We start from the raw sequence: 15769 nt of genomic DNA on the forward strand, positions 1-15769 counted from the left end.
TTAATGATTTGTTTGGTCCATCGGCACACTCAAATGAGGCTCTTAAGTTGAGATGAACACGCAGCCTGTCAGATATGCAGGGAACGAAACAGACAGGCAGAATTAATTGCAGGAGCTCAGCACTGCACTAGTGATTAAATGACAGCTCAGATTGTATAAACTGTTTGTTTGATGTCTGATGAAATAGATCTTCATTAAAAAAATGATCAAGCATTTTTTCGAGCTAGCACAAGTGTTGTCACCTTGAAAAGTTTTAAGACAACATCTAATGCCTCTGTCCACCTTTAGCCTACTCTACCATACTCTTTGAGCTGTTGTGTGTATTTGTTTGTTTGTGTGTGTGTGCATGTTGACGCATAATATGTAAAATGTAGATGAATGTGTAAGAGAAATTGTAGATCCTGTTACTGGTTATAATATCTTTTCAGTTTTTCACTATTTTAACCCTGTAAAGCCTGACATATTAAAGAACACTTATATAATATGTGTCACATTAGGCTTTAAAGGTCATTATCCTTCTGAGGCCCAGCAATTCAGTTTTGTGGGGGACATTTGTTACTTAAGTTTTTCTTAGCCCGTACATGCTACAGTGGTAAATCTTGGGGTATTATCAGAGGAACCCATGGGCTTTTCAGAGATACCAAATGTTTGAGAGTTTGGCCATGACAGCTTCCTCTCCTTGGTCTATAATATGGATTGAAATATATCACAGTTCAGTTCAACACATCAATACTACAGTATATTAATGAAATGTATTTTTTCAGTAAAATGTTTTATCATATGTAGGTTTGGCTCATCAGTTTGAACATACAGTGAAACAGGAGCCTTCAAACGTTGTGTATCATACAGTATTTGATACACATGGCACAAAAGAGTTATATTACCTTTTTGCTTCAATAGTTTAAAAATTGTCAACTTTCCAAAAATATTTAATGTCAATTAGCAATATTAATGATAACAAATTTAACATTGAAGCTGGTGTATGTCTATGAATGTGTTTTCTTATGGACTTTTGCTAGGCTCCATCTCCTGTGAATCCAAACGCGTTGGACCGCACTGCTGCATGGCTGCTGAATATGAATGTGCAATATTTGGAACAGGATGGAATTGACCCAGATTCAAAGCACCGTGAGGACTTCACAAACAAAGAAGATCTCACACAAACTGAAAAGGTAATAATAAGAGCTCAGCCTATTTTATTTGCAAAAACTGTTTATTTCCTTAAAAATGGCCCTCTTACCCAGACAAGAACTATGCAGGCTCATATGATTTCTCCTAATATACAGTTACCCTAAAAAATATTTGGACACTTAAGCTGCACTGAAACATTTATTAATTCCATTGCATTAGAAAACAAATTATGAAACCAAGTGGCATTTGTTTTAAAGAAAGATGGCTTAAGCACACATTCCAAGCAGAACATTTAAAAAAAAAAGTTTCTTAGGTTTGAAATGATAAAACAATAGATACAGTATACTTTTGCATGAAGTATTCGGACACTTTATGGTTGTCAAATGCTAGTAGAACATGCTCTAGCATCATTTGATCATTTGTTATTTAATAAAATTACCTTCACACATTTTTAAGTTTACCTTAAGTGTCCAAACTTCCAACATTTGTCATCTCCATCTGCTTGCTTTGTTGGTGCATCTTACCTCTCTTTAAATCAAGAAGATCCAAGGTTTTTCTTTTCTACCTGCATCTAGACATGAGGATATGTTAAGCTCTAACCCAGTTGCTTAGTCACGACTCCTTGGCTTAAAATAAGATAAGAGTTTGAAAAAGCACTGCAGATTGAAACCACAGACAAGTAGACGATGTTCAGAGAGCAGACATGAAATTCATAAGGCCTTTAGATGAATTTGACTTCTGATCTCTTTAGTTTTGTCATTTAGACAGCCAGCAGCTCAAAACACTAAGCTTTTACAAAGAGAGAGAGAGAGAAAGACATCTCTGTGGACTCTGGTTCAGGATTGTCTGCCTGCTCTTTAATGAATGATGAGCCTCAGCGGAGCGCACTGAGCATGCACACCCAAAAACTCAACCCTCTCCCTGAACACAACTTGCATGTGCAGTGTTTAAAGCGGATAATGTAAATGATGCTGTGAATGTTGGCTGAATCCTCTAAAGAGAAGAAAGATAATTGCAATAGTTATCATCTAGATGCAAAGCCTGAAGAAACCAGATTCCTCTTGGTAATCTTGCTTTTTATTCTGCCTTTGCATATTTTTAAAGCAGACAACTCTGTTTCTGTAAGCCCTTGTCCAAGCGGAATCTAAAATCAGTTTGGAGACTCTCAGTGAAATTCTGTTCTCAATGAGCTCTCAAAAGCATTATTTTCTGATTGACTGCATACAAAATAAAAAATTACAAAATCGTTTCTGAATTGCTGAAGCACCAAAAGGAAGTATATGCAAAGCAAGGTCTTGTATTTAAAATAAATATCTGAGAAGAATTCAGTATAGCCAGGCACACTGTTTTTGTTTAACATGCTTATGTACACTGGTGGCCAAAGGTTTGGAATAATGTACTGATTTTGCTCTTATGTAAAGAAAATTGCACTTTTATTCACCAAAGTGGCATTTAACTGATCACAATGTATAGTCAGGACATTAATATTGTAAAAAATTAATATTGAAATTTGAAAAAAAAAAAAAAATGTAAACACCTTAAACTACTACAGAGTTCTCATCAAATCATCCTCCACATGCAGCAATGACGTCTTTGCAGATCCTTGGCATTCTATCTGTCAGTTTGTCTAGATACTCAGGTGACATTTCATCACACACTTCCTGTAGCACTTGCCATAGATGTGGCTGTCTTATTGGGCACTTCTCACACACCTTACAGTCTAGCTGATCCCACAAAAGTTCAATGTGGTTAAGATCCGTAACACTCTTTTCCAATTATCTGTTGTCCAATGTGTGTGTTTCCTTGCCCACTCTAACCTTTTCTTTTTCGTTTCAAAAGTGGCTTTTTCTTTACAATTCTTCCCATAAGGCCTGCACCCCTGAGTCTTCTCTTTACTGTTGTACATGAAACTGGTGTTCAGCGAGTATAATTCAATGAAGCTGTCAGCTGAGGACATTTGAGGCATCTGCCCTTCCACATCTCTTTCTGTCCTTGTTAGAGCCAGTTGTCCTTTGTCTTTGAAGACTTTAGTGTACACATTTTTATGAAATCTTCAGTTTTTGGCAATATAATGATTGACTGAGCACAGATTATTGCATCAATCTCAAAGCACCCCTTATCAAGAACGACCATAACGACAAACAATTGTGGAAGGATTCACTTCGATCTCAAACCCTCACCACTCAGAAACAACCAACAACAACAAACAACTGTGGTAAGTTATGGCATCCGCTCATGTAATTTCTTCCTGCATTGCATGTCACGTTTACAATAGCCTCTTCCATCAGCAGTGAGGGATTCACATGTGATAAATATAAGGAATTAGTCAGGCTGATGGAGAAAGCTAATGAGTTAGAGACATGCATCCGAACGCTAGTGGAGGTCACTGAGAAAGAGAGCTGGTAGATACTGTTTCAGATGCAGGCAGTACAGAGAGATATACACACACTTTGGTTCCAGCTGTAGAGCCCTGGCAGTAGGGCCTTTGGGTGACGTTTCGGCAGCATATGCGCTCAGCAAAGTAACACCACTCTCTCGTTCCTGTTAGTGTTTCCAATCGATTCTCCCCACTCAGTGATACACCCACTGAGAATCATGTTGAAAGAGCCCTTGTTATTGGTGATTCTATTGTAAGGAACTTGGAAATAGAGACTCCAGCCACTATTGTTAAGTGCATTTCGGGTGCCAGGGTGTCTGACATCAGATAAAATGTACAAGTGCTGGTTAATGTTAAACATAGATTTCCTAAAATTGTTATTCATGTCGGCACTAATGATGTCCGGCTTTGCCAGTCATAAATCACAAGAGATAATGTTAAAGAGGTGTGTGAATATGCAAAAGCTATGTCAGACACTGTAATATGCTCTGGCCCCCTCCCTGCTCATCATGGTGATGAGGTTTATAGTAGATTAGTGTGACTGAATGGCTGGATGTTTGAGTGGTGTCTGGAGAATAAAATAGGATATATAGACAATTGGAAGAGTTTTTGGGGGTATACCTGACCTGCTAAAGAGAGATGGACCCATCCCTCCAGGGTAGGTGCTGCTCTCCTCTCTTGTAATTTGGCTCATAGTCTTAATAATGATAGTATTTGACTAACTGGGGCCCAGGTCAGGAAGCAGACAAACTGGTTAAACCGAACTTCTGCTAGCTGCCTTGAGATGTCACACAGGTCACATAAACTACAACACATAGAGACTGTATCACCTAAATATCATATAGAGACTGTGTCTGTTCCCCGAAATACCAAACACAAACCCTTCACTAAATCATTGAGAAAAAAATGGATTAAGGTCAAACTTGAACAAAACAAACAAATTAAAGATAAACATCATCAAAATAGGGCTACTTAACATTAGATCTCTTTCTATCAAAGCATTAATTGTAAATTAAATTATTACAGATCATAGTTTGGATGTGCTCTGTTAAACTGAAACCTGGTTTAAACCGGATGAATATATTACTTTAAACGAATCTACTCCCCCAGGTTTTTGTTATAAACATGAGCCTCGTCTGAATGGTCGAGGAGGAGTTGTTGCTGCAATTTACAGTGAAGTTTTTGGTGTTACTCAGAGGACAGGATATTAATGTTTTAGTTAATAACTAATAATGCTTAATGTGACACCATGAGATCTACACCACGCTATCGTTCAGGTAGAACTATTCTTTTGACCACTAAATATAGCTTCACTAATAATCTTCCAGATCTATCTCATACACTAAATTTGTAAGTAAACCCAAAACCTAGAAGAATTTGATGAAACAACAGAAAATATAAATACAGTCATCTCTAGCACTCATGATAGTGTTGCCCCCCTTCAATTAAAGAAAAAAGCCCTGTACCATGGTACAATGATCACACTCATGCTCTCAAGAGAACAGCTGGGAAAATGGAGTGCAAGTGTAAGAATACAAAATTAGAGTTATAGAGTAGAGGTGCATGGAAGGATAGTGTCTGTAGCTACAGACAGGCACTTAAAGTTGCCAGGCCAGCATATTTTAGCAAACTCAGAGAAAATAACCACAACATTCCTAGGTGTTTATTCAATACTGTGGCTATATTGGTTAGGAATAAAGTCTCAACAGAACCAGATATTCCGTTGCAGCACAAGGGTAATGACTTAATGAATTTTTTACTGATAAAATTGAAATATTCAGATATAAAATTGAAATTATGCAATCACCTGTCACAGTACCTCAGAAAACAGCGTCTCATTTCCTCACATGCAACTTCAATCCTTTACTGTCATAGTTCAAGAAGAGCTAACAAAACTTGTCGAAACATCAAAAGCCACAACATTTTAGTTAGATCCAATTCCAACCAAGCTCATAAAAGAGATATTCCCTGTTATCTCAGAACCTCTTCTCAATTTCATTAAATCCTTGCTATCATTAGGACATGTCCCAAGAACTTTAAAATAGCAGTTATCAAACCACTTATTAAGAAGCCACAACTTGATCCTGGAGAACTGGCTAATTATAGACCGATTTCAAATCTCCCGTTTATGTCGAAAATACTAGAAAAGGTAGTATCCTCACAAATATGTTAATTTCTACAGAGAAATAGTTTATGTATATGAACAATTTCAGTCAGGATTTAGGCCTCATCACAGTACAGAGACTACAATTATCAGTTAGAAATGACATGCTTTTATCACCTGGTCGTGGCTGCACTTCTAGTGCTTTTAGATCTTAGTGCTGCATTCGACACAATAGATCATAACATTCTATTGAATAGGCTAGAGAATTATGTTATTATGTCATTCATTTGTGGAGTTGCATTAGCATGGTTTAGGTCCTATTTAGCAGACTGATACCACTTTGTCTATGTAAATGAGGAATTGTCAAACCAAACAAAAGTAAAGTATTGAAGTGCCACAGGGATCAGTTTTAGGGCCTCTGCTTTTCTCCTTGTATATGCTTCCCCTGGGAGATATTATCAGGAATCGTGAATAAGTTTCCACTATTATGCTGACGATACACAACTTTATTTTTCTTCAAAACCTGATGAGATTTCACAATTCGCAAAATTAGCAGAGTGTATCAATGAAATATAAGATTGGATGTTCAGAAATTGCCTTCTACTCAATTCTGACAAAACAGAGGTACTAATTATCAGACCAAAAACCTATAAAAATAAGCTGCTAAAATATAATTTGACTTTCGATGTATGTACTGTTACATCGTCTTAAACAACTAAGAACTTAGGCGTTATTTTTTATACCAATCTGTCCTTTGAAAATCTAATTACCAGTGTTTGTAGAACAACATTCTTCCACCTAAGAAATATTGCTAAATTACGACACATGCTCTCTGTTGCGGAAAAACAAATTAATGCGTTCATGACCTCAAGACTAGATTATTGTAATGCATTACTGGGAGGATGTCCAGCATGATCAATAAATATACTTCAATTGGTTCAAAATGCAGCAGCCAGAGTTCTGAATAGAACCAAGAGTTATGATCATATTAGCCACATTTTATCATCTTTACAATGGCTACCTGTTAAATTTTGTATTAATTTCAAAATTCTGTTAACTATGAACAAACTTTTGAATGGTCTAGCTCCGAAGTACTTAAGTGACCTTCTACCATGCTATATTCCATCACGTGCAGTACAATAGCACAATTCTGGCCTGTTAATATTTCCTAAAATATCAAAATGCACAAAATGAGGTAGATCCTTTTCATATTTGTCTCGTAAATTATGGAATAGTCTACCTAACACTGTTCAAGATGCAGACACACTCCATCAGTTAAAATCTAGCTTTAGTTAGGTCTGCCAGAACCAGAAACATTGATTGTGCTCTATAAATCTGCAATAAATTGAATGGCATCTGTGCTAATATTATTCTATTTGTTTCCCTTTCTCAACCTTGGAACTCCTATTCTGAGGTCACCAGAACCGGCTGGATCCAGCACCATTCCTGCTTCGTGTTGGACTCAACTGCGATATGTCGCTGTGTGATGATGACTAATAGCAGCTTCAGGACTTCAGAGGATGAACTGATGACAACTCCAGCATAAGACATGGGATACTTCCTATGCGATTGCCTGAACCTGGGATTTAGGATAGACCTTACCGAAATTACTGGCCAGATTGAACTGCGATGGACCTAACTGATCTCTGCCTGCATCACCTCGGTCTAATGATGGAATACACTCTTGAAATGGAATAAATAGACTATCAATTAATTGCCAACAAAACCCTTCATCAGCCAACTAACAGGGACAATTGCACCTATGTGATCTTCTGCAGTTCATCCAGGATGAATTTTAAAGACATTAGTTATTAATCTTACAGTTCATACAAGATATTTGTTTAAACACTGACCACTTACTTAGTTTAATAATTTTAAAACATAAGTAATATTGGCATTATATTCATGATGTTAGCCAGAGGAGAACTGGCTCCCACAGTTACCCTGGTTTCTCCCAAGGTTATTTTATAGAGTTTTGTGTTCCTTGCCAAAGTTGCCTTCAGTTTGCTCATGGGGGTTATAAATACAATTATTATTGAATTACTTATTTTTAAACACAATTCACAATTGTATTTTATTAAACTACACAATGAAGACTCTAAGACATTATAGATATTACAGTTGTATCTTCTGTTAATTCCTGATCTTCTGTAAAGCTGCTTTGAAAGGATGTGTGTTGTGAAAGGCGCTATACAAATACAAATGACTTGACTTTTACAAACACAAATCAATGTACTATAGTAGTTACTCAATTTTATTAGGTAACTATTTAAAAATGTATTTTCTTATGTTGGTACAACGTAATTTATTTTTTAATTATTAGTATATGCCAGATGAGCAAGTGTAAGGACAGTGAAACTGCTGTAGAGTAAATTTGATAGCAAATGCTTTTCTAGAGCTAAGCAGCACTCGAATCAAACATCACTTGAAAGTGAAAGTCAATCCTCAACATAAGCACAAGCAGTAATCTTCACCACAAAACCCTAGCCTAACAGACACTCTTTTTATACAAAGGTGAGCCAAACAATTATGACCACTCACAGGTGAATGAATAATGTTGATCATATTCTAACAAGGCCACATGTCAGTGACTGGGTAGATTAGATTGAAAGAGAACAATCAGTTCTTGTAGTCAACATGTTGAATGCAGGATAAATGGGCAGGAGTAAAGACCTGAGCAACTTTGACAAGGGCCAAATTGTTATGGCCAGATGACTGGGTAAGAGCATCTCTGAAACAGCAAGGTTTGTGGGGTGCTCCAGCTCAGCAGTTGTGAGTATCTACTGACAATGGTCCGAGGAGGGACAAACCACAAACTGGCGACAGGGTGTTGGGCGCCAAAGCTCATCGATGCGTGAGGGCAACAAAGGCTATCCCATCTGATCCAAACTGACAGAAGGTCTACTGTGGCACAAGTAACAGAACATTTTAATGATGGTTATAAGAGGAATGTGTCACAACACACAGTGCATATGAGGCTGCGTAGCCGCAGACTGGTCAGAGTGCCAATGATGTCCCCTGTCCACCTTTGAAAGTGCCTACAGTGGGCAAGAGAGCGTATGAACTGGGCCTTGGAGCAGTGGAAGAAGGTCCGATGAGTCCCATTTTCTTTTACATCACGTGGATGGCCGTGTACGTGTATGCTGTTTACCTGGGGAAGTGATGGAACCAGGATGCACTGTGGGAAGACAACAAACCAGTTGAGGGAATGTTATGCTCTGGGCAATATTCTGTTGGGAAACCCTGGGTCCGGCCATTCATGTGGACATCAATTTGACATGTGCCACCTTCTTACACATCATTGCAGACCAGGTACACCCCTTCATGGCAAAGGTATTCCCTGATGGTAATGTCCTATTTAAGCAGGATAATGTGCCCTGCCACACTGCAAACATTGTTCAGGAATACTTTGAGAAACATGTTGAAGAGTTCAAGGTGTTACCCTGGCCTCCAAATTCCCCAGATCTCAATCCAGTTGAGCATCTGTGGGATGTGCTGGACAAACAAGACTGATCCATGGCGGCTCCACCTCACAACTTACAGGACTTGAAGGACCTGCTGCTGAAGTCTTGGTGCCAGATATCACAGGACACCTTCAGGAGTCTTTTAGAGTCTACGCATCGGTAGTTCGGTTCTGTTTTGGCGAAGTTTACAAATTGAATTGATAGAACACAATGAAATCAAGTTGAGACAAAATGTTCTAGAATTGTGTTGCTTTAGTTCATTTTAATTAAGTAAACTGAACAACCTGCAAAAATATATTTTGTGTGTTTGTGTATTAACATGCCATTTTTATTATATATTAATTGAGAGACTGTTCAATTTTTACTTTGAAAAATTCATTTGTCACACTGCAGGAATATTTCAGCGAAATAGCGAACTGCAGTTTTCCCACCAAAACTGTTGTTTTGATACAGTACAGATTGTCAGCTTCTGTTATACTGTCATTTTTTACTGTTTTTAATTTTAAAAGAAAATAGTTATCATATTATTGGTTTTAGCAAACATTGCGATACACTGGGTCTCTGAGGGTTAAACATGTTTGTATATATTGTACAGTGGGGTCCAAAATTCCTGAGATCACATTGATATTCTGGGATTATTGTTATTTTAATAATTATACATTTAAATGGAAATAAACCGTTTTAGGATATTAAAAGTGCAAAACAAATATGTGAAATGAAGAAGAAATATTTAAGATTTGCACTATTTATAGTTACTTATCAAATCAAGGTAAATTTGTGACATTGACCATGTTAACTCGACAGATTTATTTGCTCTTTGCAACATTCGTAAATTATCCTGGGATAATATTAATCATAAATTAATGCCAGCTCAAGTGCATACTGGCATTAAAGCAAAAGGGGGCCATACCAAATTATAAGAAATTCTGAAATGTATGTACATTTTTTAATTCATCTTTTTATTCAAATTGTTATGCAGATAGTACCACTTGAAATTGAGAAATGTGTATTAATTGAGAAAAGAATATAGAAGCATTTTCACTAGTGGTCTTAGTTTGTTTATTTATGCTGTACATCTAAATTTTAAGATCCCTAACTACCCACATATGTAAAGCCTTATTTTCACCTGCACTGTTCTGTGGTCTACTAGATATTTTTCAAACAGCTTTTCTGGATTTTCCAAGCTTAGACAGACAGATATGAGAGGATTACAAAGGCTATAGTATTTCCTCTTTACACGATTGTTATTCTCTAATCCTGCCATTACAGTAGTTCATTCTCTCTCTTTCCTCAGTATCAGCAAGAGATAGCTCTCCTGCAGGAGAAGCTGCGTATTTCTGCTAAGAAGCTGGAAGAGTATGAATCTCGCATTAAAAGCAAGGACGACCAGACCCAGAAGATGCTCCTGGAGTACCAAGCTCGACTGGAGGATACAGAGGAGCGATTACGCAAGCAACAGGATGACAAAGAGCTCCAGATGAAGAGCATCATCACCAGGTGAGCAGATCTCTTCCTGGTCTGCTCTGACAACAGGAGAGTTGGGATTGGTTTATCCAAGATTAATTAGATTAAATAGAGAGCAGATGGAGATGTTTCCTGATTCTCAAATATTTATTCTGAGAAAAAAGGCCCCAGTAATCTCATGTGTGCCACATCTAGAGACTTCAGATGAGATCTCAACAAAGTCTCAACTTTGCTCAGATTTAGCAAAATTGTAAAGTCTACAATCAAAAGTCATAAATCTCAATATTAATTATTTCTCATTAGATTCTTCCAAGACCAAATTGTCTAAGCTATATTACTCACATTAATTGTATAGCTCTATAATCTTGCTGTGTCAACAGCTGACTGATTTGGGTTTATTTTTATTTCTTCCAAAACATTTTTGAATAAACTTCTAAAACAAAGTTGATATTTAAATGAGACTTTGCTAAGAAACTAAGCTATGAAAGAGCAACCTCTGAGCAACAACCTTTTCCTCTTGGGGTCTATTGGTAAAAGATCCAGTCTGGAGACTGAAATATTGTATGTTCAAACCCTACAAAGAGAGATCCATGATATACTGTATTATCAGTGACAATTGTATGTTTCAGGTTGATGTCAGTTGAAGAAGAACTTAAGAAAGATCACGCAGACATGCAGGCCATCGTCGACTCCAAGCAAAAAATTATTGAAGCCCAGGTGAATAAAAAATCCCATCACCTTTATTATCAGTTTTATTCATCTTAAAGAAAAGTCATGTTTTATTGTAATTAAAGTGTTTGGTGAGGGTGCTTTCATTATTTCCAGTGAAAGGCAATATTTGAGTAGTTGAAATGAAAAGTCAAGCAGTGTGATATGCTTTTCTTCATCTAAAATTATTTTAAACATTTTCTAATTATTTACTAATTATTATCAGTGTTCCCACAGTCATGACATTACGGAGCCCCTTAGAGGACAGAGCAGGATTTTTTTTTCTGAAATTGTTTTGCGGTCCCTTGCAATAGTTTGTGTTCCCTCTAAATAGTTTTACCATGGTTCTACTACAGTAACCACACTTTAACCATAATATTTGTTGTGAAACCATAGTGGTTTTACTATACAAATACCATAAATTAACTATGATTTTACTATTGTGATTTTGTAGATTGTAGTAAAAATTGTTTTTGGCTGATATCATGGTTTTACTATAGTAATATTGTAGTAACCATGCATGCCTGTTGTAGGTGAACCATGTTTCATAAATATGGTGGAAACCATATTTTACTGTAGTAATATTATAGTAACTATGAAAAGTAACCATGTTTTTTTGGCAGAAACCATGGTTTTAATACAGTATACTGTGTCTATATAGTAACCATGGTTTTACTATAGATTAACAATGGTAATTCTTGTGGTTACAATGTTTTTACTAAAAATATTTGTAGTAAAACCATAATAACCAAAAAATTATGATTTATATTAACATAGTTTTTGTTTTCCTATATTATTACTATGGTTTCACTACGAATATCAAGGTGAAAATATGGTTACTGTAGTAATACCATGGGAAATTTATGCAAAAGCATGCAAAACTATTTCAGAAAAAACTCTAAGGGGCTCTGTACAAAACACCTTGAAATATCAGGGGATTTTAAAAATGTTTTCCAGGCCTGGAATATGGAGCTACAACAATTACTAAAGTATTTGAATCTGAATTTCTGAGATCTGAATATGAGAGTTTGTTGTATTTGTTTATGGAGTTCTAACATTTTTCTTAATGTGTATTTTGAACCTGTTATTCTGTAATATGATTTTTTATGGCTAATCCCACCTCTAAAAACAAAACCCTGTTTAAAAATACAAAATTATAAAATATACCAAAGACTTTAGTCTTTGTTTTCACTCCATACTGGAGGAGTCATGGAAATAGATAAAAATATTTAAAATAAGGCATAAGTCAGGGAAATTTCTTTAGTATATATACATCGACTAGTTTTGCTATGCCTAAAAATGTCTCATCAGATAGATTTTCCTCTTGTGTAGAGTAAAACTTGCCTGCAGTCCATAGTGATGTCCAATTTGTGAATGAATCGTTCTTAAGAGAGCCGAATTGGCCAAAGTGTTTGACAAATCAGTATTGTAAATGGAGTTATTATGACCTATTTAAGAATATTTGTACTTTTAAAAAATTATTTGACACACCTTAGAAATATACCAGTGAACTGCCAAAAAAAATGGCTAAAATGTGATTCAAAATAAATAAATAAATTAGTGAGCAGAACATCTCAAAGTACAAACTTTCATTTGATACGTTCAGATAAATGCTTACCTAAAATCTTGATGATGAAGAAATAAGTTATTTGTCAGCTACCCATTTGCAGGTCCACAGTGCCCTCTTGTGTTCTGTATGGAACTATGTCATGAAAAAGGGCCGACATTAATTTTCAGAGAACTGTGATGAATCAGTCTCCAAGGTTTAATGATGTTAATGTACTTGCAAGTTTAATGATGAACGCCCATGTCCTTGGCAGACCATCAGCTTCTCGTAAAACAATTTGATGAGAAAAAACACTCTTCAAAATTATAAAAGAGTCACTTAACATCATAGATTTATTATAGAAAGACAAGGAGACATTACTGCTGTCGCTGAATTCAAACTCTATGAATGTGTTTGATGGATTTCGCACCGAAATTACATTATAATTAGTCTTTAATGCTTAAGACAGTACCAGTCACCTTGGATCCATTGCGGAGTAGACGGTGTTTAATTAAAAATTTGATATTGCACTGTTAATCACCTTCTCCCATCTGACCTCTCCTAATGGTCGCACCCTACAGGAAAAGAGAATTGCATCCCTGGACGCAGCTAATGCTCGGCTAATGAGTGCTCTGTCACAACTGAAGGACCGTTACAGCATGCAAACGAGGAACGGCATCTCTCCAACCAACCCTTCTAAGCTGCAGATCACGGAGAACGGAGAATTCCGGAATAGCAGCAATTGCTAGCTGGATACAAATGCACAGGCCTACAGGCCTAGTGAAGGACAAGGGCTATGGAGAACTGTTAATATACAAGACAATATGAAAAAATGCACGAATGAGTTAAGATTTACTTCACAATGTCCTTAGTATGGAATCGAAATAATTCAGCATATCAAGCATATGAAACTCTTTAGCTTTGGCAAAATCTCTTGTGGTCATAAATCCAACCATTTATACACTTCCTTCACCGGTTTGTGCACTCAGTATTTAAAACCTATTGTGTCTTTTTTTAGTTATTTTAGATTATTAGACATTCCAAAATCGAATGTCCAATCAAATATTATGACGTCTCATTCATAGCTCTTGTCACGGGAGAAATTCTATATAGATTTGAAATGTGCATATTCGCCATTTGGGTTCATCTTGCGCAAAGTTAGCATGCTGGTAACGATATGTAATGAATGATATGTTTAAACACTTTAGTGTTGTTTTACCATTTTTTTGATAGACCAGAACCACTCTCCTTTTTTTTATACATCTGTACATTTCATGTAAACATTTCCGAAGACATTTGGGTTGCTTGTGTCACAGCAGGGCAGCATAGCACAAAAAAAAGGCAAAGCGAGAACTTTAAACATAAAAAATGCATACTTTGTACGTGCGTAACATTTTAGTCTATATGGAGGTGATACGCCTCATATAGATTGTTATAATTTTTTTTAAAATTATTATTATTACCTGTGCTGAGGTCTGCTGTAATGCATAACAAGATAACATAAAAAATAAAATAACTTAAGCTCCGATAGTAAATTCAGGTGCTGTTCGAGACCGGGCAAAGTTGATGATAAACTTTAAAGTGATAGTTCACCCAAAAAATACATAAATTCTGCAAAATATTTTTCATACAACTGAAGTGAATCTGAGAATTTGACTTGTACCGTCTTTCTGCCTAACATCTCCTTTTGTGTAACAAGTGACAAAGATTAAATCTTGTGGGTTTGGCGCAACATGAGAGTTAATGGGTGATCTATTCATTTAACCGCAAACGCTTATCAATGCTAAGACATGGAGAATGCACTCTTGCTGCTTGCTGTATTCGCGTGGCCAATATTAGACTCTGCATTGAGCATCATACTTAGGCTACAGTACAGCCGGTGTCTGTCCCTCACAACGTCTTTATTCCACTCTATGCACTTTCTATATCATTAGAATGGACCCTTTAACCAAAACCTGCTTCTCTGGACTTGTTTTAAAGGCTTTTCAGAGCAGCAAGTATAAAGCATATTTCATTTAGCACTTCTACTGGATGAAAAAGGTTTGAGGTGATGTGTGAACTAGAAATGGGAGACATGTGATAGGCTACACTTCAAATGCAGTTTGCTTTACAAGAACCCTTAAAGGAATAGTTCACCCAAAAATGAGAATTCTCTCATTATTTTTTAATCACCCTAATGTAATTTCAGATATGTATGACATTCTTTCGTCTGTAGAACACAAACAAAGATATTTAGAAGAAATATCTCATCTCTGTTGGTGCATTAAATGCAAGTCACAAAGTACCAACATTTTGAAGCTCCAGAAGCACATAAAGGAAGCATAAATGTAATCCATAAGACTCCAGTGGTTAAATCCATATCTTATGATAAGTGTGGTTTAGAAACAGATCAATATTTATGTCTTTTTTTTTTTTTTTACTATAAATCTCCACTTATCGCCACCTACTGGGCAGGCAGGAGAATTTATAGTAAAAACTACACCTATCATATCGCTTCTGAAGATATGGATTTAACCACTGGAGTCTTATGGGTTACTTTTATGCTACCTTTATGTGCTTTTTCGAGCTTCAACATTTTGGATCCCATTCACTTACATTGTGAGGTCCTACTGAGCTGAGACATTCTAAAAAAAAATTGTTTGTGTTTAGCAGAAGAAAAAAAAGCCTCTCACGTCTGTGATGGCATGAGGGTGAGTAAATGATGACAGCATTTTTATTTTTGGGTGAAATTTCCCTTTACGAGTCTGCAGACCCTACAAAGGTCCGCTCTAATATTACTGGTATTAATATAATGTGTTCTTGGTCGAGTTTTAGCTTAAAAGAGTTAAAATAGTTCACCTAAAAATTAAAAAAAAAAATTCACCCTCATGTTGTTCCAAACACATATTAATTTGTTTATTCCATGGAATATATATATATATATATATATATATATATATATATATATATATATATATATATATATATATATATAT

The 15769-nt window shown here is 36.1% G+C and overlaps 1 protein-coding gene across 5 annotated transcripts in view; it reads left to right on the forward strand.

Annotated features, from left to right (window-relative positions):
* dab2ipa (DAB2 interacting protein a) overlaps window positions 1–15715 on the forward strand; it is a 130850-nt gene extending 115135 nt beyond the window's left edge. For all 5 annotated transcript variants that reach the window (XM_052094601.1, XM_052094599.1, XM_052094600.1 and 2 more), the window contains 4 exons: window positions 1020–1172; window positions 10371–10573; window positions 11170–11257; window positions 13376–15715. In XM_052094601.1, the coding sequence (XP_051950561.1) occupies window positions 1020–1172; window positions 10371–10573; window positions 11170–11257; window positions 13376–13543 (612 nt within the window). In that variant the 3' untranslated portion in view covers window positions 13544–15715. The remainder of the gene's footprint in view (window positions 1–1019; window positions 1173–10370; window positions 10574–11169; window positions 11258–13375) is intronic.
* Window positions 15716–15769: the final 54 nt, after the last annotated feature.

The sequence above is a fragment of the Xyrauchen texanus genome, chromosome 27, assembly GCF_025860055.1.
Source record: "Xyrauchen texanus isolate HMW12.3.18 chromosome 27, RBS_HiC_50CHRs, whole genome shotgun sequence".
NCBI classification, from domain to species: Eukaryota; Metazoa; Chordata; class Actinopteri; order Cypriniformes; family Catostomidae; genus Xyrauchen; species Xyrauchen texanus.